The 21,657-nt window shown below is 45.8% G+C and overlaps 1 protein-coding gene across 7 annotated transcripts in view; it reads right to left on the bottom strand.

Moving 5' to 3' along the window:
* Nucleotides 1-15,417: 15,417 nt before the first annotated feature.
* The window catches only part of Atp7b (ATPase copper transporting beta), a 76,270-nt gene continuing 70,030 nt past the window's right edge, over nucleotides 15,418-21,657 (bottom strand). For all 7 annotated transcript variants that reach the window (XM_006997774.4, XM_076553655.1, XM_042262592.2 and 4 more), the window contains 5 exons: nucleotides 20,512-20,654; nucleotides 19,716-19,919; nucleotides 19,515-19,632; nucleotides 18,135-18,237; nucleotides 15,418-17,505 (listed from right to left, as the gene is read on the bottom strand). In XM_006997774.4, coding sequence (XP_006997836.1) covers nucleotides 17,232-17,505; nucleotides 18,135-18,237; nucleotides 19,515-19,632; nucleotides 19,716-19,919; nucleotides 20,512-20,654 — 842 coding nt within the window. In that variant the 3' untranslated portion in view covers nucleotides 15,418-17,231. The remainder of the gene's footprint in view (nucleotides 17,506-18,134; nucleotides 18,238-19,514; nucleotides 19,633-19,715; nucleotides 19,920-20,511; nucleotides 20,655-21,657) is intronic.

Raw genomic sequence — 21,657 nt, 5'->3', positions numbered from 1 at the left:
CACACAGTTGTGACCTTTCACTGTCCCAGGTTCTGCTCTTCCAGATCTGGGTAAGGAAATGGGCAGGTCAGTGGGCAAGTGTATCCCCGCCGGATGAGACAAGTCTGTCTTGGAGTGATTCCTTGCTTTTCTCTTAAGCTTCTTGGGAGGGTGAGTGGAGACTTGGAGAAAGGCATAGGCTTTATGTAAAATTAAATTAATTATAAAATAAAAATATTTTTTAAAAAAGGGAGAGAGAGGGGGGGGCTTCCTGGAGGGGCTAATGGCTCGGAGAAGCTTACCAATAGAGTAGGAATGAGTCAGAGGCTGAGATGTAAGATGTGTTCCAGGTGAGAACGGCAGAGCACAGCACTTTGAGGAGCTGCAAATGTTTGATTGAATGTGTGTGGGGGGGGTGGAATACCGACTGACAAGTCATAAAAGAACTACTGACATAAGGGAGCCACTGAGGAGAGGCAAGGAAAGTAATGATGCACTTATATTTAAATTTAAGGTATTATTTGGTACCAGCGGTCAAATCCAAGGCCTCATGTTCGATAGAAGAATTCATCAACACTGTTACACCTCCAGTTCAGGCTTAAATCTTAGAAACAACATGTGAGGATTCACATGTGACACACAGATAAACAGCATTGGCCTCACCTATGAGCTTCTTAGAAATACAGAATTAAAGCCGGGTGTGGTGGTTCATGCCTTTAATCACAGCACTTTAATCACAGCAGAGGCAGGTGGATCTTTGTGAGTTCGAGGGCAGCCTGGACTACAAAGCAAGTTCCAGGACAGCCAGGGCTGTTACACAGAGAAACTGTGTCTCAAAAAAACAAAAACAACAAAACAACAACAAAAAGAAATACAGGATCATAGGCCTTATTCCAATCTATTGAATTAAGGTTCTGTTTAATAAGGTCCCTGGGTTATTTATGTGGCTTTAAAATTGATAGCATGTTTCTGTAATATGAGTGAGCAGAGGAGGGGGAAGTGAAGAAATGGCAAGACCATTCATCTGGTCACAGCAGAGTCCAAGGAAGTGGTGCTGGATTGGCATGAAGCAGCCTTGGGGTGAAGCTAGGGAAGAAAGCCACCAAGAGGTAGATCAGTATCTGCTTGCTTAGGGATGGATGGAATGTGAGCACACAGAAGAAGCAGATAACCAAGACATGTAGGCTCCTCACAGAGACAATGAAGGGATCATTGTACCTGTCTGTCACTGAGAAAATCCAAGAAGGCTCCGGAGAGATGAAGGGTGTAATCAAGGACATGTAAGATTACAGGGCTCCACAACCTGTTGGGTCAGTGCTTGGAGCTGGAGCTGGAGTTGTTGATAGTTATGAACCATCCAAAATGGGCACTGGGAATGAAACTCTAGACCACTATAATAGCAGCAAGCACTCTTAACCTCTGAGCCTTCTCTTCAGCAATGGCACTTTTTAAATGAGTCAGTGGGAATCTCTCTACCAGTTTTCTAAATGAAAGTGTATGGAGACATCATGTCTTTTTTTTAAAAACTTATCTTTAATCCTTTTACTTTCCCAGTTCGGATGTTCCACTTTCTTGTAATAATCAAAGCACTGAGTTAGTCAGTGTCCTGTAACTCAGGAAGATAGCGAACTGACCAAGGTAACCCCATTTTGCTTTAGCTGACTGCTTTTTATATGCTTCACCCAAGGGCCTCCTAACCCTGCTAACAACATCCTGCTGAGCAGAACATTCTAGTCTCCTACCCCTGCAGCTCCAAGTCCATTGCTTTAATAAATGGGAGCTTTAAAAATCTTTAACAGAAACTTTTGAAAGTTCAGACCCTGGTATGGTATAATTGCGATTTGGAGCTTTTACAACCTGCCTCTCTCCAGGGTCAGGAGACTTTTTGTCATGAGCGTGCTCTGAATGACAGAAAAGAAAGGGGTCAATCTGTCATTGATTGACACTCTTCTGTGCCTCCCTTGGGTAAGACATCTGCAGGCCCCAGCAAGACGGCCATTCAATGCTCACCTTCGCTCTGGGTCTCTCCACTGGTGAACTGTTGTTACAGGGGAGGCACCCCGGGACATTCCAGGGCCCTGTGCCTTCCACACCAGGACTGGATTTAGTCCTAGAATGCCTGCTGTTTCTTGACATAAACAGTCCTTCTGGTCCTCCTGGGAGGTAGATTCTGATATATAGGCTATTATCTCTGGCCTGGTCTTAGTAAATCCTGATAGGGATTCCTCTCTGGCACCTTCCTCCAAAAGTCAAGATGTTGCCGAAGTTCTGGTTGGAAATTTTTTTTGTTGTTCTTCTTTTTTAATTTTATTTTAAATAATTTAATTTTACATATCAGCCACAGATTCCCCTGTTCTCCCTCCTCCCACCCCCACCCCCACTGGTTGGAAATTTTTATGTCTATTTCTGTGGATGACCGAGTGGCTAATTGGACAGTAGAGTTTACCAGTTTTGTTTCAGCCATTGTTCTGGGCCTCTCCACTTTTCCCTGCTCCTCCCTGGAGACCAGAGAGCCAGCCTTCGCTCAGAGCTCACTTTGGCTAAATGGCAACCAGAAGCTGACTGAGTACTCTTCTTTCTCCCCTCTGGAGGAATTCCTCTGCCCTGATCACCTACACTAGGAGGGGCAACCCAAACTTTTTTTTTTCCAGACAGGGTTTCTCTACGTAGCTTTTGGCTGTCACTCTGTAAACCGGGCTGGCCTCAAAATCAGAGATCCACCTGAGTCTGCCTCCCAAGTGCCAGGATTAAAGGCATGCACTGCCACTGCCTGGCTTCTCTTTTTTTCTATGGCTCTATTAATGGGTGTGGTAAACTAAACTACTCTCTGTTTCCTCCTGGTTCCACCATATTTCCCCTCCTGTCTCCTAGATCCTGTCTTCCTGCAGACTCGTCACACTGGAGTACTCACTTGGCCCCTCCCCCTTCCTTTGTCTCACCTGTCATTCTGCTCACTCTGCAATTTAATTCCACTCAGACATGGTGGGGGGGGGTGCGGCGGCGGTCAGCCATTTTAAACTGGCTCCTCTTCAGTGTATGTTTAAAAAGTTGATGACTGTGGAGTCATTCCAAGAGAAAGCTCATATATTGGCCTTCTTGTGGTGCAGGTTGGCCTTCAACTGGGTCCTTAGACTCCACCTATACCTAGAGCTGCCTGTCTCGAGGTTATAGGGAGCCCTGACACCAGACCATTTCCCCTACGTTGATCAGTGGTCAGCCCTAGTACAACCCCTCTCTCCCATTGGTTTTCATTCTTGGCCAGCATCCCAAAGACTTCTTCCTCACTATTTTTTTTCTCTACTTCATGCCATCATTCTTCCCTTCACAGTAAGGATGAGAAGGCAACCACCCCATCATGCCTCTCATCTTAACCCCTCATCTCCACCATTCCCTGTGGCTTACATTCTCTGTCATAAGCCCAAGCCTGGCCAATTCCTCCCTCCTGCTCTCCTCCTTAGAGAAGCCTGTCCACCCCCAGGTACAGAGTGGAATGCTTAGTCCAGGTCCATGTGTCCTCCTCAACAGCAGAACTCTATAATTGGTAGACTCCAAGTGCCCTAATCTCTAAAAAACACCAGGGTCTGGCCTCACTGAGCCTATTCTAAAAACCCATGTACCTACCCACTTGGGATGATTCCCAACAAATGCTTTTGACAGCTCACCTCTGAGGAATGAAATGTATTGAGATTTCCTTGGCCACAGCTGCCTGTTGGGAGGGGAAAAAACTGGAGGTTTTCCCTTCCACTCACTCTAAATGGGACCCTAATATGCCCACCGGGCATTCCTTGAATGCTTAATGAGAAGCTTTCAAAACATACATTCCTTTTGACCCTTAAGAATGGATAGGGTCTAAATATGGCTTCTATTATCCAATCTTCTCTAAATATCAAGAAAAAAACTCCAAACCTTGAGGGTTCCATGGGGGCACAAACAAACACTTCTCAGCTTCTAGAAGTGCCAAAAAGGTTTCCATAATTGAGATGCTGAGAAAAAAAAGCAGAGCCCAAACTGCAGATGTGACAGACAAAGATGGGCTAAAACCGTGGCCACTGCCTTCAGAATCGGCCCATTCGGGACCACAGGATAACTTAGAGAGAAAGAAAACCTTGACAAGAAAACAATGGGTGAAGTTAAGATAGCACCCACTAGAAAAAAGATCAATGTGAGTGTTGTAAGCAAAAGAGGGTACTAGAAAAATGGATGTTTCTGGTGCCACAGGAAGGTGCTGGTCCTTCCAGCCACTGGGGTATCAATAATGAGTGAGATGGAAGGAGCCTGGGCTCTGCTCACCTAGGCATCCAGGAAGCCTCGATTATAGCATCTATAGGAATCCATTTCATCAAATTCCTATTGGATAATAGAGCCAAATTCTCTATCTTAAAACCCTAATAGGTCTGCTTTCCCAAAGGAAGATTCCTATTTAGGGAGCTATGGGTAATCAGAGACCACCACCTCATATCTGAGAGCACCATGGACCTAGGTCACCAGCAGTAAGTAACTGAAGGACATTGAACTACTCAAGACCACTTCATGGGCAGAAACAAAGGTTTATTGGGGGGACAAACTGCCAAGCTGTCCCCAAGAACAACAGACGACAGCTCAATGGGAAAGCAAGCAGATTTTGTGATAGTTGGGGGGCAGGAAGTGGGTCTTTGAGTTGATGCAAGCTGTTCAGATGAATCAGGAACTAGATGCCCTTGCCAGAGGTAGTTGACCATTGGGGGCAGATAAGGGAGGTAGTAGTTTTCCTGATAAACAGAAATCATGAGATTGCTGTGGAATGTTGAGTTTAGGTTTCTGTTTACCAAATAACAATCCTGTTTACCCAGTCCGAGTCCTTCTGCTTAGGAAATTATCACCAGTACTGCACCACCACATATGAGGTCCACTTTGGACCTACTGGTGCTGGGAGTGCCAACCATTAAGCCATCACACAAATCAGGGTGGAGGTTCCTCAAAGTTAGAAATAGATCTATCACTATGTAATCCAGCTATAAAACTCCTGGCCACACTCAAAGAACCCTATATCCTACTCCAGAGACACCTGCTCGTCTGTGTTCACTGTTGCTCTGTTTACAACAGTCTGGAAGTGGAAACCTAGATGTCCACCAACTAAGGAATAGATCATGAAAGCGTGGTACATGCACACAATGGAATATTATTCAGCTACTAAAAAGAATTAGGGGACTGGAGAGATGGCTCAGAGGTTAAGAACACCGGCTGTTCTTCCAGGGGTCCTGAGTTCAATTCCCAGCACCCACATGGTGGCTCACAACCATCTGTAATGAGATCTGGCGCCCTCTTCTGGCCTGCAGGGGTACATGCAAACAGAACACTGTATACATAATAAATAAATAAATCTTTAAAAAGGAAATTAGCAGATAAATGGGTGGAGCTGGAAATAATTATTCTGAGTGAAGTAAACCAGACTCATTAAAAAACAAACATGTTTTCTCTTGTGTATGGACATTAGCTTTGTTCAGACACGTGTTTCATTCAGAACAGCCATAGAGGTCATGAACTTAGCAGAAGGTAATGGGAGTGTTGTTAAAGGAAGGAGAAATAAAATGCAGTGGTATGAAGGGTTGAAGGGAAATAATGGACCAGGATAGGTTGGACTGGGGTGGGGAAGGGATGGCAGGGAAGACGTGGGAAAAAGAGATAAATAACTAACAAAAATTTGAAAGGGAAGAAGTAGGAAGAGAGAATGAAAAGAAAGACAGGCAAAGGAGGAGGGGGAAAGTAGTGAACACACAGACAAAGGGATACAGCAGGGGACAGAGTTGGCTGGGGACCTGGATGGGACAAAGCCGCCAAGAGGCAGCATGCTAGCATGCTAATACAGTCTCTCATTCCTCCCCCTGCCCCACCCCAGCTTCTGAAGTGAGCAGCCTCTTACCCCTGCCTAGCTGCAGGCCCGAATCAATGGGGCCGGCTGATGTTTGGTGGCAACACTGAGCCCAAATGAGTGCAGGAGAAAACTCAACAACATTCCAAAGAAAAAAGGAAGACAAGTGCAAACTGGGCTAAAAAAATGTGTGTGTGTGTGTGTGTGTGTGTGTGTGTGTGTGTGTGTTTTGCCCACACATATGTCTGTGTACCATGTGTGTGTCTGGTGCCCAGCATCTGATTCCTTGGAGCTGGAGCTCACAGATGGTTGTGAGCCACCAAGTGGATGCCTGGATCCGAACCCAGTTCTCTGCAAGAACAGCAAGTGCTCTTAATGACCGAGCCATCATTCGAGGACATGTTTTGGTTTTGGTTTTTTTCCCTCTTCTTTGCAAACTTTCACTTTTATCTTTGAGATTACAATATAATTACATGTCTCCCTTCCCTTTCCTCCCTCCAAACCCCTCCACAGACGCCCCCCAATACACACACACCTTGAGCTCTTTTAAATTCATGGTCTCTTCTTTCATTAATGGTTGTTACACTTGCACATGTATATGCATATATCCTAAACGTAACTGACTCCTTCTGTATGATGTTACTTGTATGTATGTTTTCAAGGCTGACCATTTGGTATTGAATAGCCAGTTGGTCGCTTTCCTGGAGAAGACTCTCTCGCCTAACTCTCAGCATTCCTTAGTTGCCTGAAGGTCTCTGAGGCCTTGTAGGCTTTTCTTTGGCTTTCGAATGTCATATTGTTGTCCTCCTTCAGCTCAAGGGTGGGCATTCATATTGGTGGAACTCCACAGACATGGCTTCTGAGATCACCAGGAGACAGTCTCACAGAAAATTCCCTGACCCTCTGGCTCTTGCCATCTTTCCACCCCATCTTCTGTAATGATCCCTGAGCCTCAAGTGCAGTTATTGTTTGGTAAATATATCCATCAGGACGGGGATCCACAACTCTTCATTTTTATTGGTTGTGGTTTTCCGTCAAGGTCTCTTGTAGCATGAATCTTAAAAGTTCTTATTAATAAAATCAAACCCGGAGTCAGGTATTGGGGTGACCTGGAAGATCAGAGAGACAGAACAAGTCACAGCTAACCTCACCTGGCCAACTTCTCAGCTAATCTTGTTTCCTCAGACTGGAAGCCACTGTGTCCTCATATCCGAATGGCTCTCAGCTGCACTGCTGCATGAAAGCCTGAAGCTTAACCAGCTAAAAGCTTCTAGTTTCTGGTCCTCACGCTTTATATATCTTTCTGCTTTTTACCACCACTCCCTGGGATTAAAGGCTGGCTTTCTTGGATTAAAGGCGTGAGTCACCATGCTTGGCTGTATCCTTGAACACATGGATTTCTGCCTCTGGAATGCTAGGATTAAAGGCATGTGCTACCACTGCCTATCCGCTATGTTTAATATTGTGGCTTTTCTGTTCTCTGACCCCAGATAAGTTTATTAGGATACACAATATTTTGGGGAACACAATACCACCACAGTCTCTGTTGCAATGAGAAACATCCTTGACCAGAGGTCAAGACTACACATATCTGTGGGCATAAGGGCAAATATTAAGATTGTAGTTAGGGATTGTGCTGTTTAGTAAAGTGATGGTTACAGGTTCTCCTCCAAGATCCATGACTTCACTAGCCCTAAGAAATCAGCTAGGCTTCCCTTATATAGCATATTATTGAGTAGGTCTTGAGTTCAATAAAATAGAAGATGGTTACCACCAAGGTACACTCCAGCATCATTAAGGTTATACCGTGCTGATTGTTATTGTGGTTCATAGGCATCATAACTGGGTAGAACTGCTGATTGTTTCCCTCCTTCAGAAGCTTGCATGGTGCATTCTGATAGCATGAAAGGTAGTGCTCAGCAACAGGGACTTAACCTTCCACCTCTGTGGCAGGCAACAAAGGCAATAGCAATAGCAATAGCCTACTGTCTTTATTGAGGGGAGGGTGGTCTCTTGGAACAGCCCTGAACAACAGCTCAAAAGAGGGCTTTTCATGCCTGGTGATGGGGTTTTCTTAGGTGGTCTTTGGTTCTTGGAGGAAGGTCAGCCCTGAAGAGGAAAATTTATTAAAATTATATATGTACAGCTTTCAGTAACAGAGATCACCAATGCCTGCTTTGAGCCAGCCAACCAGACGGTGAAATGTGAGCCTCACCATGGGAAATACATGGCTTGCTGCCTGTTGTACCATGGTGATGTGGTACCCAAAGATGTCAATGCTGCCATTACCACTATCAAGACCAAGTGTACCATCCAGTTTGTGGACTGGTACCCCACTGTCTTCAATTGGCATTAATTGCCAGCCTCCCACTTTGGTACCTAGTGGAGACTTGGCCAAGGTCCAGAGGGCTGTGTGTATGCTGAGCAACACCACAGCCATCGCTGAGGCCTGGGCTCACCTAGATCACAAGTTTGATCTGATGTATGGCAAGTGGGCCTTTGTGCACTGGTATGTGGGTGAGGTCATGGAGGAGGGGGTGTAGCATGAATCTTAAAAGGTCTTATTAATAAAATCAAACCTGGAGCCAGGTATTGGGGTGAACACTAAAAGATCAGAGAAAGAGAACCTCACCTCGCCAGTTCCTCAGCTGATCCTGTTTCCACAGACTGGAAGCCTCTGAGTCCTCAACCAAATGAATCTCAGCTGAACTGCTGTTAAAAGCCTAAAAGCTTAACCAGCCTCTAGTTCCTGGTCCTCACACCTTAAATATCTTTGTTTCCTGCATCACTTCCTGGGATTAAAGGCGTATGTTGCCATGCCTGGCTGTTTCCAGTGTGGCTTTGAACTTACAGAGATCCAGATGGATCTCTGCCTTTGGAATGCTAGGATTAAAGGTGTGTGTGCCACCATTTTCTGGCCTCTATAGCTAGTAGCTGTTCTGTTCTCTGACCCCAGATAAGTTTATTAGGGTGCACAATATTTTGGGGAGCACAATATCACCACAAAGGGGAGTTCTCTGAGTCCCATGAGGACATGGTGTCCCTAGAGAAAGATTATGAGGAGGTTGGTGTGGACTCTGTTGAAAGAGAGGGTGAGGAAGAAAGAGAATACTAAAATGTCACAAAGGTTTTGCTTTTACAGGGAAGCTTATTCTGTGCCAATGCAGAAAGTTGTGGTATGATCAGTTAATTTGCATATGGCAATGTGTGCTTTCATACAGCTGCTGACTAATGATTTGTCATAGGCCTAAGCTGTCCATTTCACTGATAGGTTTTAAATAACTTTCCAAGACATCTTTTCCGTTTTACCCTCCATTCTTCTACTCTGTATCTATCTCCCTCTTCCTCCCTAGCTAGAGTCCTCCCCCACTTTTCCCATTTCACCAACCAGATCACTTATACCCTGTTATTCCCCCTTCTAATGCTCCATCACACCCTACCCTGGCAAAGGTCCCTGCTCTGTTTTGTTTTCATTTTCCTGGTTTCTGCAGTTACTCCAAGACATGTACTCACATCTGAAGATTTGGAGCTAGGACCCTTCAATGACAGAACACGAGACCTTTGTCTTTCTGGGTCAGGGTTAATTCATTCAACAGATTATTTTCTAGTTCCACCTATTAATCTGTAAGAGTCATGATTTCACTTTTCCTTACAGATGAATATATTCTATAGTATATGTGTACAATATTTTCATTATGTATTGGACAGTTGAAGGACATTTAGATTGTTTCCATTTCCTAGCTATTGTGAATAAAGCAGAAATGAACATGGATAAGCAAGTATCTGTGGAGTAGGGTGTCGAGTCCTTTGGGCATATGCTTTTTGAGAATTCTCCACACTGATTTCCATAGTGGCTGCACCAGATTGCAATTCCTCTGACAGTGAATTAAGGTTCCCTTTCCCCCACACCACCTCCAGTTTATTTGTTGTCCACTGTTTCCTTGATGTTTAATTTGTTGTGCATGTTTCCTTTAATTTACTGGGCTAAAATAGAATCTCCAGGTTGTTTTGATTTGCATTTTCCTAATCGATAGGGACAATGAACACCTTTGAGTATTTCTTAGCCATTTTCTTCTTTTTTTTTGAGAACTCTCTGTTCAGGTTCCAGGACCATTTTTGGAATGGGTCCTTTTTATTTATTTATTCTTTGGCTCTTGGTTTCTGAGTTCTTTATACATTCTGAATATTAGTCCTCTGTCAGATGTATAGCTTGCAAGGATTCTTTCCTATTCCAGGGGCTTCCTCTTCAGATCTGCCTGTTTCTTTAGCTATGTTAAAGTTTTATTATGTTCCACTTGTCAATTGTTGACTTTAATTACTGAGCAAATAGAGTCCTATTCAGAAAGCCCTTTCCTACAACTATATCATGGAGGGCACTGCCTATGTTTTCTTCTAGTAGTTTCAATGTTGCGGGTTTTGCATTGAGGTCTTTGATTCATTTGGAGTTATGTTTGCACAGTGATGACAGATACAGTCTAACTTAATTTTTCTGTATGTGGACATCCAGCTTTCTCTACCATTTGTTAAAGATGCTTGCTCTTCTTTAGCTTTTCTTCTTGGTATCTTTGTAAAACATTAAGTGGCTGAAGTTATATGTATGCATGGTTGAGTCTTTGACTTTGTTCCAGTGGCCTACATGTCTGATTTTGTGCCAGTACCATATTATTTTGATTACAATGGCTCTTTAATATATCTTAAGATGTGGAATTGTAATCCCCCAGCATTATTCCTTTTGATCAGGATTGTTTTGGCTATCTGGGGTCTTTTGTGCTCCATAAAATTGAGATGAGGATTTTGACTGACCACATATTTGGACACAAAGCAAGTCTCAACAGATTAAAAAAAAAGTTTTTGAGGAGGACTAGAAAGATGGCTCAGAGGCTAAGAGCACTGACTGCCACTTTGGAAATCAATAGGGCAGTTTCTCAGAAAATTGGGAATCAATATACCTCAAGACCCAGCTATACCAATCTTGGGCAAATACCCAAAGGATGCTCAATCATATCACAAGGATACTTACTCAACTATGTTCATAGCAGCATTATTCATAATAGCCAAAACCTGAAAACAACCTAGATGACCCTCAACCAAAGAATGGCTAAGGGAAATGTGGTACATTTGTACAATGGAGTCTTACTCAGCTACAAAAAACAATGGCCTCATGAAATTTTTAGGAAAATGAATGAACTAGAAAAAAATCATTCTGAGTGAAGTAACTCAGACCCAGAAAGACAAACATGGTATGTACTCACTCATATGTAGATATTAGGAGTAAAGTACAGGATTACCAACCTACAATACACAGCCCCAAAGAGGCTAGGTAACAAGGAGGCCCCAAAGAGAAATGGATAGATTCCCCTGAGAAGGGGAAAGAGAAGAGATCTCCTGGGTAAACTGGGGGTGGGGGTGTGGCAGGGATGGGAACATAAGAGATCAGGTTGGGCCGATTGGGTGCAGGAGGTAGGTTGGGGGCAGGATGGAGAGGGGGAGTGATACAAGAGACATCTCAATTGGGGGGAGGCATTTTGGGGTTAGGGAGAAACCTGGTGCCAGGGAAACTCCCAGGAATCCACAAGGATGACACTAGCTAAGACTCCTAGCAATAGTGGAGAGGGTGCCTGAACTGCCCTTCTCCTGTAATCAGATTGGTGACCACCCTAATTGTCATCAGAGAGCCTTCATCCAGTAACTGATGGAAGCAGATAGAGATCCACAGCCAAGCACTAGGCCAAGCTCCGGGAGTCCTGATGAAGAAAGGGAGGAGGGATTGTAAGAGTCAGAGGGGTCAAGGCCATGATGAGGGAACCCACAGCCAGCTGAATTGAGCTCATGGGAACTCATGGACTCAGACCAACAGTTAAGGAGCCTGCATGGAACAAACCTGGACCCTCTGCATGTGCGTGACAGTTGTATAGCTTGAACTGTTTGTGGGGCTCCTAGCAGTGAGATCAGGACCTGTCCCTGGCACTCAAGCTGGCTTTTGGGGAACCTATCACCCATGCTGGATTGCCTTGCTCAGCCTTGATGCAAGAGAAGGAGCTTGGTCCCGCCTCAACTTGATGTGCTATGCTTTGGTCACATCCATGGGAGGCCTGCCCCTTTCTAAATGGAGATGGAGGAGGAGTGGATGGGGAGGGGAGGTAGATGGACAGGGAGGAAGGGGAAGAGAGGAGAGAGGGGAAACTGTGATAGGTATGTAAAATAAATGAAAAATTTTTAATTAAAAATTTTTAAAAAGGGAGAGAGAACACAGGCTGCTCTTCCAGAGGTCCTGAGTTCAATTTCCAGCAACCACATGGTGGTTCACAGCCATCTAGAATGAGACATGGTGCCCTCTTCTGATATGCAGGCAGAACACTATATGTATACATAATTTTTAAAAAATTGAAACAACACCCTGCATCAAATCTGACCACCATGGAGTAAAGCTGGATATCAACAACAATAGAAACAACAAACTCATGGAAACTAAACAACTCTCCCTTCTCCCTCTCCTTCTCCTTTTCTTCTTCTTCTTCTCTTTTCTTCTCCTCCTCCTCCTCTTTCTTCTTCTTCTTCCTTCATCATCACTCTATCAATTTCCAGATGCTTTAAAAATAATAATCAAGAGAACTTGAGTTCTGGCTTTGGACTGGGATGCTGTTTGGTCAGAGAGACATCTGGTGACTCTCTCTCAATTGCACTGTCTTGCCAAAGGACAGACACCGCCACTGAATAGGAAAGCCCAGCATTGCCCTTGGAGGAGAGAGCTTTCCACCTGGAGCACAGTGGATTATAAGCTGAGACCAGAGTGATGCGTTGGTGAACCCAGCTACCTACTAGGTAATGAGTTCAACAGCGCTGAAGCTTGGCTCCCTGTCAGTGAAAACGGAATGTGTGCATGTAGCTTTTATGAGCATTGTGAGGACCAGAGGCACAAAATGAGGGCTGGGACCTGTAGCATGTCACAGCTAGTCCTTCCCATGGTCACTGTATCTTTTCTGTTCTCAGTGGTTACAGGAAGCATGGAGACCCTGCCACTTCTGGATCCTGATGCATCCCCCTACAAAGACAAAGGATATTCCTCTTTCAAATCCTGCTCCTGAGCTTCCCTCCTGACACCAGGGTGGCTTACGGGGCATCTTTCTCCACCACCATTCTCTGTTTCTACATTTAGAATTTTTGCTCTAAGAGTTAGAGGGTTTTGCTAGCACTGGGCACAAACCAGGGGTCTTGTCCATGTTTGGGAAGAGCTCTACCCTCTTGGCTCATTTTATTTATGCTGAGAAGATATAATAGCCATTTCTACTTCAGAGAAAAAAATGTTAAATTTCCATCAATCTTATTTTCATGTTAGTCCTTGGACGGATGCTTTTACATTCCCTTATTCATCTTTTTGAATGGAAGAAAGGCGATCCTGGAATTTCTCTGTCTGACTTAACCCTCTCACATTCGATCCTGTCATTTCAGCTGCTGTCATTGTCCTCACACAAAGGACAAGCAGACAGCACACATCTCACCATGGAATGACCCCAAATGTTGGTCCCCCCCCCCACCCCAGACTCAAGCCCAGGATGAAAATGACACAGAGCAGTTCCTTCTCCACCAGGCTCAAACCAGTTTGCACACACACCAAGGGAAAAAGAACCAGCAAGCCACTAACTGTACGACTTTGTGTCTGTGCTCCAAGGAAAGATGCGACACTGGTGGTAATGCAAATACACCTTTCATAACTCAGAAACTTTAAGGACATTAGGAAATTTGTCTTTGGAAATCCTTTATTTTATTTGTGCTGGGGATTGAACCTAGCAAGTGGGGGGGTACCAAGCAAGTGATCTACTATTCTAGCCCCCTGACATGGGTTTTTAAAGCCCCCAATCTCCCCAAATCTTTTAATCAGGTAATTTTTTTTCTACTTAAATAATATGATTGGTTGAATTTAGTCTGCCCTGAATTTCCTTAAAGTGAAAGTCACCTTTATTAGTCCCAGTTCCATATTCAATTAGCACAATAGTTTAGAGATCTATTTTAAGACATACCGATTTCCAGATGCCATGAAAATTAGAATTATCATTAATTTATTATAAAGGTAATCCCATCATAATTCTTCCCTTTATTGGGAATCTCAGGAATGGGAAGATGCTGGGATTTAGCCTGATGCCTAAGGGAGCCTTCAGGGGAGCTTGCTAAATCCTCCCTACATTGAGCAACAACATTCTTTCCACAATGGTACCTGGAAACTCCATGCCTGGACTGTGAAGTCCTCTAGGGTGTGCTAGAGACCAAGCAGTGCACAGCATTCGGGAATACCCAAGGATATTGGCCATCTAGTTATGTGGTCATGTAAACCACAACAGATGAATGTTGGCACTGAGAAACAGATACCAAGAGGAAGACCTGGACCTTTGGTAAAGGATTATGTCACCAGCACTCTATGGGATGGTCTTTCTGTATGCTGTGAATATGAGTTGCTACTACTGGTTAATAAAGAAGCTGTGTTGGGCTGGGTGGTGGTGGTGGTGGTGGTGGTGGTGGTGGTGGTGGTGGCGGCGGCGTTGGCGGCACACACCTTTAATCCCAGCACTCAGGAGGCAGAGGCAGGTCAATCTCTGTGAGTTCGAGGCCAGCCCAGTCTACAGAGTGAGTTCCAGAACAGGCTCCAAAAGCTACACAAAAAAACTGTCTCAAAAAACCAAAGAAGAGGAGGAGGAGGAGGAGGAGGAGGAGGAGGAGGAGGAGGAGGAGGCGGCAGCGGCTGTTTTGGCCTATGGCAACACAGGATATAACCAGGCAGGAAATCCAAGATAGATACAGGGAGAAGTCAAGGAGCCACTGGGAGCCACCAGGGGAGCAAGATGTAATAGAACACAGGTAAAGCCACGAGACACGTGGCAATACATAGATTAATAGAAATTGGTTAATTTAAGATGTAATAGCTAGCTAGCAATAAGCCTGAGCCATAGACCAAACAGTTTGTAATTAATATTAAGCCTCTGGGTGATTATTTTATAAAAAACAGCTGCCACCCAAACAGGACTGGGCAGGACCAAGAAACTTAAGTCTACACCAGCATACCTCTGGTGACACTCTTTCCACTCTTCATAGTGTCCTGGATTACATGACAAATTACACCAATAAGGTACTTCATTTAAGGTACCTGGCCACCCCAAGCAGAACTTCACTTCCCCAGAAGAAGCCCCTGGTCTTGGTTTTTCCAGTGTCTTCTATCCCACTCTTTCAAGGCAAAGACCCCAACGTATGCTGATTACTACATGATCAAAGCTCGTGAGTCAACCTGGGGGCAGTGACTTCAACAAAGGCCTCTCTGCAGTCCTGCATGCCACTCCGGCAGCAGCCAGCAGATGCAGCAGAGGGGATCTGACCAGGGCAGGGCAACAGGGTTCCCACCCCCTCATGTCCCCACTGCTACAATCCTATTATTCTCTGTCCCTCCAAAGAAGTCCTCCCCAGTCAGGTTGCATGAGTTGGCCATGCAGACAGAGCAAGCCGGAAGCAACTCATAGATGAAAAAAAATGCAATTTTATCCTCATGCTTCATGGAAAGTTTTTGAAGAGGAAACGGTTCTCCTGCCATAAAAGATTCCCGACTCTTTGAAAATCTAAAAAGTTATTTATTTATTTATTTGTTTGTACAATTATATAAATATTTTCATGTCTACATGTGAATGTGATGCTTCTGTTCTTAGGTTTAAAAAAAAATCAATACAATTAGAGTCTTCACAAAATGATTACCTTATTCCAAAGCAAGAAAAATTCCAAAACAAAGCTCTAGACAGAATGGGTGGGAACAGTGGGAAGAGAATACTGGAGACGGGAGGAAGAAGGGTTAAAAACAATGACAGCACAACAAATCCCTGTACTGGGATTTGAGAAGATAAAACTCAGCAAAAACTAATACGCTAAACTGAAACTAGGCATCCAAAGTGAAGTTAGCAACCTCATGACCAACTGCATTCTAAGTTGATCCAGTTAATACATCTGCTGGCACATTAGTTCCTCCAGAGACAAGGGCCTTTGTCCGGTTTACTCTAACCAAGCAAACATATTTAAGGACGCAGGAGAAGTACAGGAAATCCTTCAGGGCCTGCTGAACTGAACACTGGCTGTGAGTTCCTGGGAAGACAGCGAGCCCCCCTGAATGTGTTTCCTTGTTTTGGAAATGTAGACAATAGCTACTTGTGCTACTGGGGAGTGGGGGTGGCGGGGAGACAATCTGCAAAAGGTACTAACACTGCCCCTGGCAATAAGTGGCATTCAATAAAGGCGATATTTTTTTATGTCACAAATGAAAGTAATCTGTTCCAGGTAGTTCAGCCACTCAGTTAGGTTGGACCCATTTCTGCCCTCTGATGATACCCGATCACAAATTGTCACTTATGACAAAAGCATTTTTTACTGGGGAGCTGTGGATGTCCCTCTCTTAGATGTCCCCTCAGCAGCAGACAGCTCTCTCAAGAAGCACTCTCTTCTGATGGAACAGTTCCCTCTAGGTTCCCACTAGGTGACAGGAAGGTTCCTTTATGCACACATCCCACAAGGGACACTGCTTTAAGCACCACAGGTCACGACAGGGCCACACAGGGTGCCCTGGGTGGCAAGGACCTGGACCCTACAGGAAAATGGGCTCTGGCTTCCCTCCAGCTGTTTGGGAGCAGCATGTTCGAATCTGTAGATGGGGCTCTAGGTGAGACAGAACTCTCTCCTTAGAGTAAACAGGGGTGCCAGGAAGCTATGGGATTGGGGTGCAAAGCAGGGAGCCACCTTTAGGCAGAAAATTCAAGAGCCAGGATGCCTAGCCCAAGACAGGAACTCTGTCCTCAGAAGATAGAGCGCAAGCACATCCTGGTATCGAGGATGTCAACCAGAAAACAGCAGGCACATCTGAGGTGGCCCGAGGCTTACACAGCCCATGTGTGCTATGGAACTCCAAGCTTTCTGGGAGCCCTTGGTACGGGAAAACTCTGGATGGAGCTCGCTGTGTGGGAAATCTCTGGAGGGGAGCTCTCCAGGGGGCCTGGCTAGGTTTTTCTGGTACTGATGGTTCCTCAATTCACAGATATCCATGCAAAAACAGCAGGCAGAGCTCTGTGGAGAGTGCTGGCTTCCTCTCCTGTACTGGAGCCCAAGCAGGGTGTGACCTTGGCCCCCATGGAAAACAGCGAGAGCGGTGCACCTTGCCCACCTTAGCAGGCTTCTGAGAGAACAGTCCTACCCAATCTCTGCAGATGCCCGGGAAGTTGCCACCTACTGTGGGAAGGCTAACAGGATGCTCAGGACTCGGAATGAGCTTTGCTTCCCCGACGCTGCTTGTTGGGGCTGCACCTGCCGGCTCGACCATCGTGAGCGGATGCAGGCTCACCTAGAAGGAGCACCTTGGCCTGCCCAGGGCTGCCACCTGGAGCTCTCAGATGCACTGCTCTTCATCCCTGTCACTCAGAAGCAGGGACCATTTGTCCCCATTGTCATCTGCTGGGCCACCATGCCGAGACAGTCTGTCTGATGTCAGAGGCGACAGAGACACTTGGCTCACGTAGCTGACCTGGTCCCACGGTGTGGCCCTAGGAGAATCTCGCCGTCGATCGTTCATGCCAACATGCACACTAACCTGGGATGCAGTCAGAGGCTTCATGCGGCCATGGGCCTGTGCCTCATATCTCTCCACGTCGGGCTTTCTATAGCTGGAAGGCAAGAATCCAAGAGTACCTGAATCACTCTGGACATGAGGCTCTCTTCCTCTGGTGAACTCTACATCTTTCAGTAACACGTAGCAAAATTTCATGGGTTTTGAAGGGAAAAGACTCTGAATTCCCATGGCTCGAGTTCACCTGATCCAAAATCTTTCTATGTAAATAGTGCCACATAGCAGGCTGTCATTCACTTTTGTTAAATGAATGAATAAATCAATCAATGTTTCACTTTTTGGCAGTGTTAGGGACTGAATGAACCCAGGGTCTAGCACATGCTAGACAGGTGCCCTTCTAGTGAGCGGTATCCCTAGTCCATGCACATCTTTTGTTAAGAAGAAAAAATGGTAATCCACAGGGATCATGTGCTTACAGGTGTTCACATAAATAGCTCCTGAGCACATGAGAAAGGCCCAGCCTATGACAACTGGTAAGTGGGCAGTTTCTTGTCCAAGGTGCTGAAAAAAATCACTACAGAAATCCGCTCAGGTCCCTTGTGGTTTTCCCACACAAAGGATGGAGAACAAGAACCAGGAAGCAATGCTGGTGTGCCCCCACCTGCAGTGAACACGGGCAGTGGAGCCTGCAGAGGCTCCAGCGGGTGCTCCAGGCCCAGGACTCACCATTTGAGCTGAAGAGAGGAGAGTACCACAGACACCGAGGAGGCTGCCATGGCCGCTGAACCCATCCATGGCTGCAGGACGATGCCAATGGGCATGAAGACACCTGTCAAAATAAATAAATAAATAAATAAATAAATAAATAAATAAATAAATAAATAAATAAATAAATAAATAAATAAATAAATGGGCAAGTGTCACCTGTCAGCCAGGGAATACTGAGAGCCCTCCTTGGAGAACTTAGGAGAGACAATGCCTACCAGCTTACAGCTTTGAAAGCTAGCAGAAGGTGCTGTGAAGGAAAGATGGGTCTCTCTTGCCTGTCCTGATTAGAACTATGTACTGGTAGCACCACCCAGCTCAGGGGTCGGGAACCACAAGGGAGAAACACTATGGATGGCCACAGTACTTGTCTACAAAGATAATGATCTGGTCTCTAGGGAGGGCTGAAAGCCAGGTCCCAGACATCCCCAGGAGTCTAAGAAGGGAACGAAGCTCCTGAGCTGGCTCTGGAGACAGAAAGACGCTTGTCTGACTTCTAGGCCCAGGAGGCTGAGGCAGACTGGATAATCTCAATTATGGAAGTCATGACTAACCACTTGGACATCAAAGAGAAACTGAGGCAGGAAAGCTGTACTTAAGAACTTTGGGTCAGGGGCTAACAAGATGGCTTAGTGGGTGAAGGCACTTACTGCCAAATCTAATGACCTGAGTTTGTTCCAAGGACCACATAATGGGATGAGAGAATGGATTCTGGCAAGGAATCTTCTGACCTCAATACCCATGCGCACATGCATGCATACACACACACACACACACACACAATGTAATAAAAAATAATCTTTAGGTCCTTTTAGCCTACAAAGCCTTGCAGAAGTGTCTGGCACATTCCCTTGCCTGGTTCCATCCCCTACTACACGCCCACGTCCGTCCGTGTCCGTCCGTGTCCCCCCACCCCCCCCAACCCCTCCCACCCCCCACGGGAAGGGAGGAAGGGCAGTTCCAAAGCAGAAATGCCTTTTCTCTCCAGGTTATTTGTGGGAAGTAGACTGGAATCTGGGCAGGATTCACTCTTAAGATAGGCTTGAGACAAGAGTCACTGTGTCTGGCACAGCAGGTACCTCAGAACATCCCATGATACTTCTTCCTCAGACCATATGGCTTAATAAAGCCTCAGAGAATAGGGTCACCTTAAACGAAGGGCCAAGCCCCTTGATCAGCTATCTACACAGGGTCAGAGTGAATGAGGTTGTGCCCCCCCCCCCAGGATTCTCCACACTGTGTCTGGCCAGCCAGTCCAAGAGGTGGATGATTCAATAGTTCATTGGGGACTCAGTGGCGAGACCAAAGGTGACATCACAGATGAGCGCTGCCCCTACCTACCTGCGGCAATAGGTATTCCAACCATGTTATAAATCAGTGCCAGCACCAGATTGACCCGAATCCTCCGGACAGTCCTCTTGGAGAGATGAATGCTGGCCACCACATCCAACAGGTCATTCTACAGGAGAGGAGCACACTTGAGTAACGGACTCATGGCAACCCCAGCCCCTCCTAAGACCTGGACGACGACGCCGAGCTCACTCTGATAAGAACCACGTCCGCTGCTTCGATGGCAACATCTGTGCCGGTCCCAATAGCGATTCCCACATCAGCCTGGGCCAAGGCTGGGGAGTCGTTCACCCCGTCTCCCACCATGGCTACTTTCTTCCCCTCGTTCTGGAGCTCCTGGACCTTGGCCACCTTGTGAGATGGCAGTACCTCGGCGAAGACTTTGTTGATGCCAACCTGGAAGGAAGGAAACCAATGGCTTAATGTAGGTAAGCGCTGAACAGAAGCAGGAATCCATGGCAGCAATTACATTGTCAGGGCTTTGTGCGTGTCTGGCTGGTTGGAGTACCGTGTGCTGGGGTGGAAGTACAGTGTGCGGGCATTCACATTAGCGCCTTGGTTTATGGGTTAAGGCATCCACCCAGTGATACTGTCCTTGTGCTCCAAGCTCAGAACCACAAGGGTCATGATCAAGTCATTCACCTCCGTCCATAAGCAAGTTGAACCAAAGAAGCACTCCTGTAATAGGATGCTTAAATGATGGGCTGTTGTTGCTGTTGTTTGTTTATTTGGATTTGGTTTTGAGACAAGGTCTCTATGTGGCTGTGGCTGCCTAGAACTTGCTCCACAGACCAGGCTTCCTCAAACTCACAGAGGTCCACCTGCCTCTGCCTCACAGTGCTGGAATTAAAAGCGTGTTTTTATTTACACCAGATGCTTAGATTACCTTTATTTTTTTACTTTTATTTTACTTATTTGCTTCTTTATTTTGCATCAGTGGGCTTGTTTGTAATTTTCAAGGAAGAAGAATGTCTGGTCGCTGCCATACCTGAGTGGCAATGGCTCTGGCTGTCTTCCGGTTGTCCCCTGTGATCAGAACCACATCCACACCCATGCTTTTCAGTGTGTATATCGCCAGGGCAGCCTCTGGCTTAACAGCATCTGCAATGGCGATCATCCCGCACAGCACACCTGAAACAAAGCGGCCGCAGTCAGCACCGGCCAACAGGCCGCCGAGTGCAAGCCCAAAGCCAGGACCTGTGAGGATGGCTCTCTTCACACGTCATCCACAGGAAGTGACCCTCCAAAGTGCCTGGCGTAGCGTCTGGGTTCTATTGATTTGTTTCTTTCAGTCCTGCAAATGATAGCAAACCATGCACAGTGGCTCCTGAAGGGGGAGGAACAGGGACAACCACACATCCTCCAAAGCCCTACGGACTTTCCACAGTTTCCACTGGGAACATATGTGCTTGCCAAGAACCTTTTGCATAATAAGAACTAGTGTGTGTGTGCTATTAAAATATGAGAAGTATCCAAATGCTGCTTACAATGACGGATATCTAACCTAGGAAAACTATCCTGTGTCCTTCCCTACAGAAAACACGTTTTGTGCAATATCCTTATTCTGAGATGTGACACAGTAAGAGGAAAACAATGGAGCAGGTGTCCTCTACTTAACCCAATCCTGCCATGAGGAGTTGCAGGCACTGAGGTTTATAAGCATTATAGGGGGCAGAGACTGGGGCAGGAAGACATATTTGAGTGGAGTATTCAAAATACAGCGTTGTAAACTATTTTTTATTCAACTCCAGTTATCGTTCTAATAACAAACGCTAAAGTGAACAAAACAAAAGTTCGGATGTCTCCAGCATACTGCCTGGTACACCCTAAGGGCTAAGACACAGAGTCAGGAGAAACCGCGCCCATCCGTGAGTCGGACAGCGGGAAGCCGCAAGGGCATCTGGGGAGGTGGATTCCTGTTCTGTCTGCAGTGATGACTGAGAAGGATGACTCTGACCTGCCACCTCAGGAGCAGAGCTGGCACTGGATCAAGATGGAAACGGTGACAAAGGAAGGGCCTCAACTCTTAAGGAACTCGGAGTGAAGAGTGGGAGAAATAGTCTCCCCCGGGAAAGAGACACCATTGGTTAACCAGTACCAGTCAGCCCTGAAAACATACGTAATAGTAACATTA

Source organism: Peromyscus maniculatus, chromosome 17 (genome assembly GCF_049852395.1).
Source record: "Peromyscus maniculatus bairdii isolate BWxNUB_F1_BW_parent chromosome 17, HU_Pman_BW_mat_3.1, whole genome shotgun sequence".
In the NCBI taxonomy this organism is placed as follows: Eukaryota; Metazoa; Chordata; class Mammalia; order Rodentia; family Cricetidae; genus Peromyscus; species Peromyscus maniculatus.
This window is presented reverse-complemented; position numbering and strand designations above follow the sequence as displayed.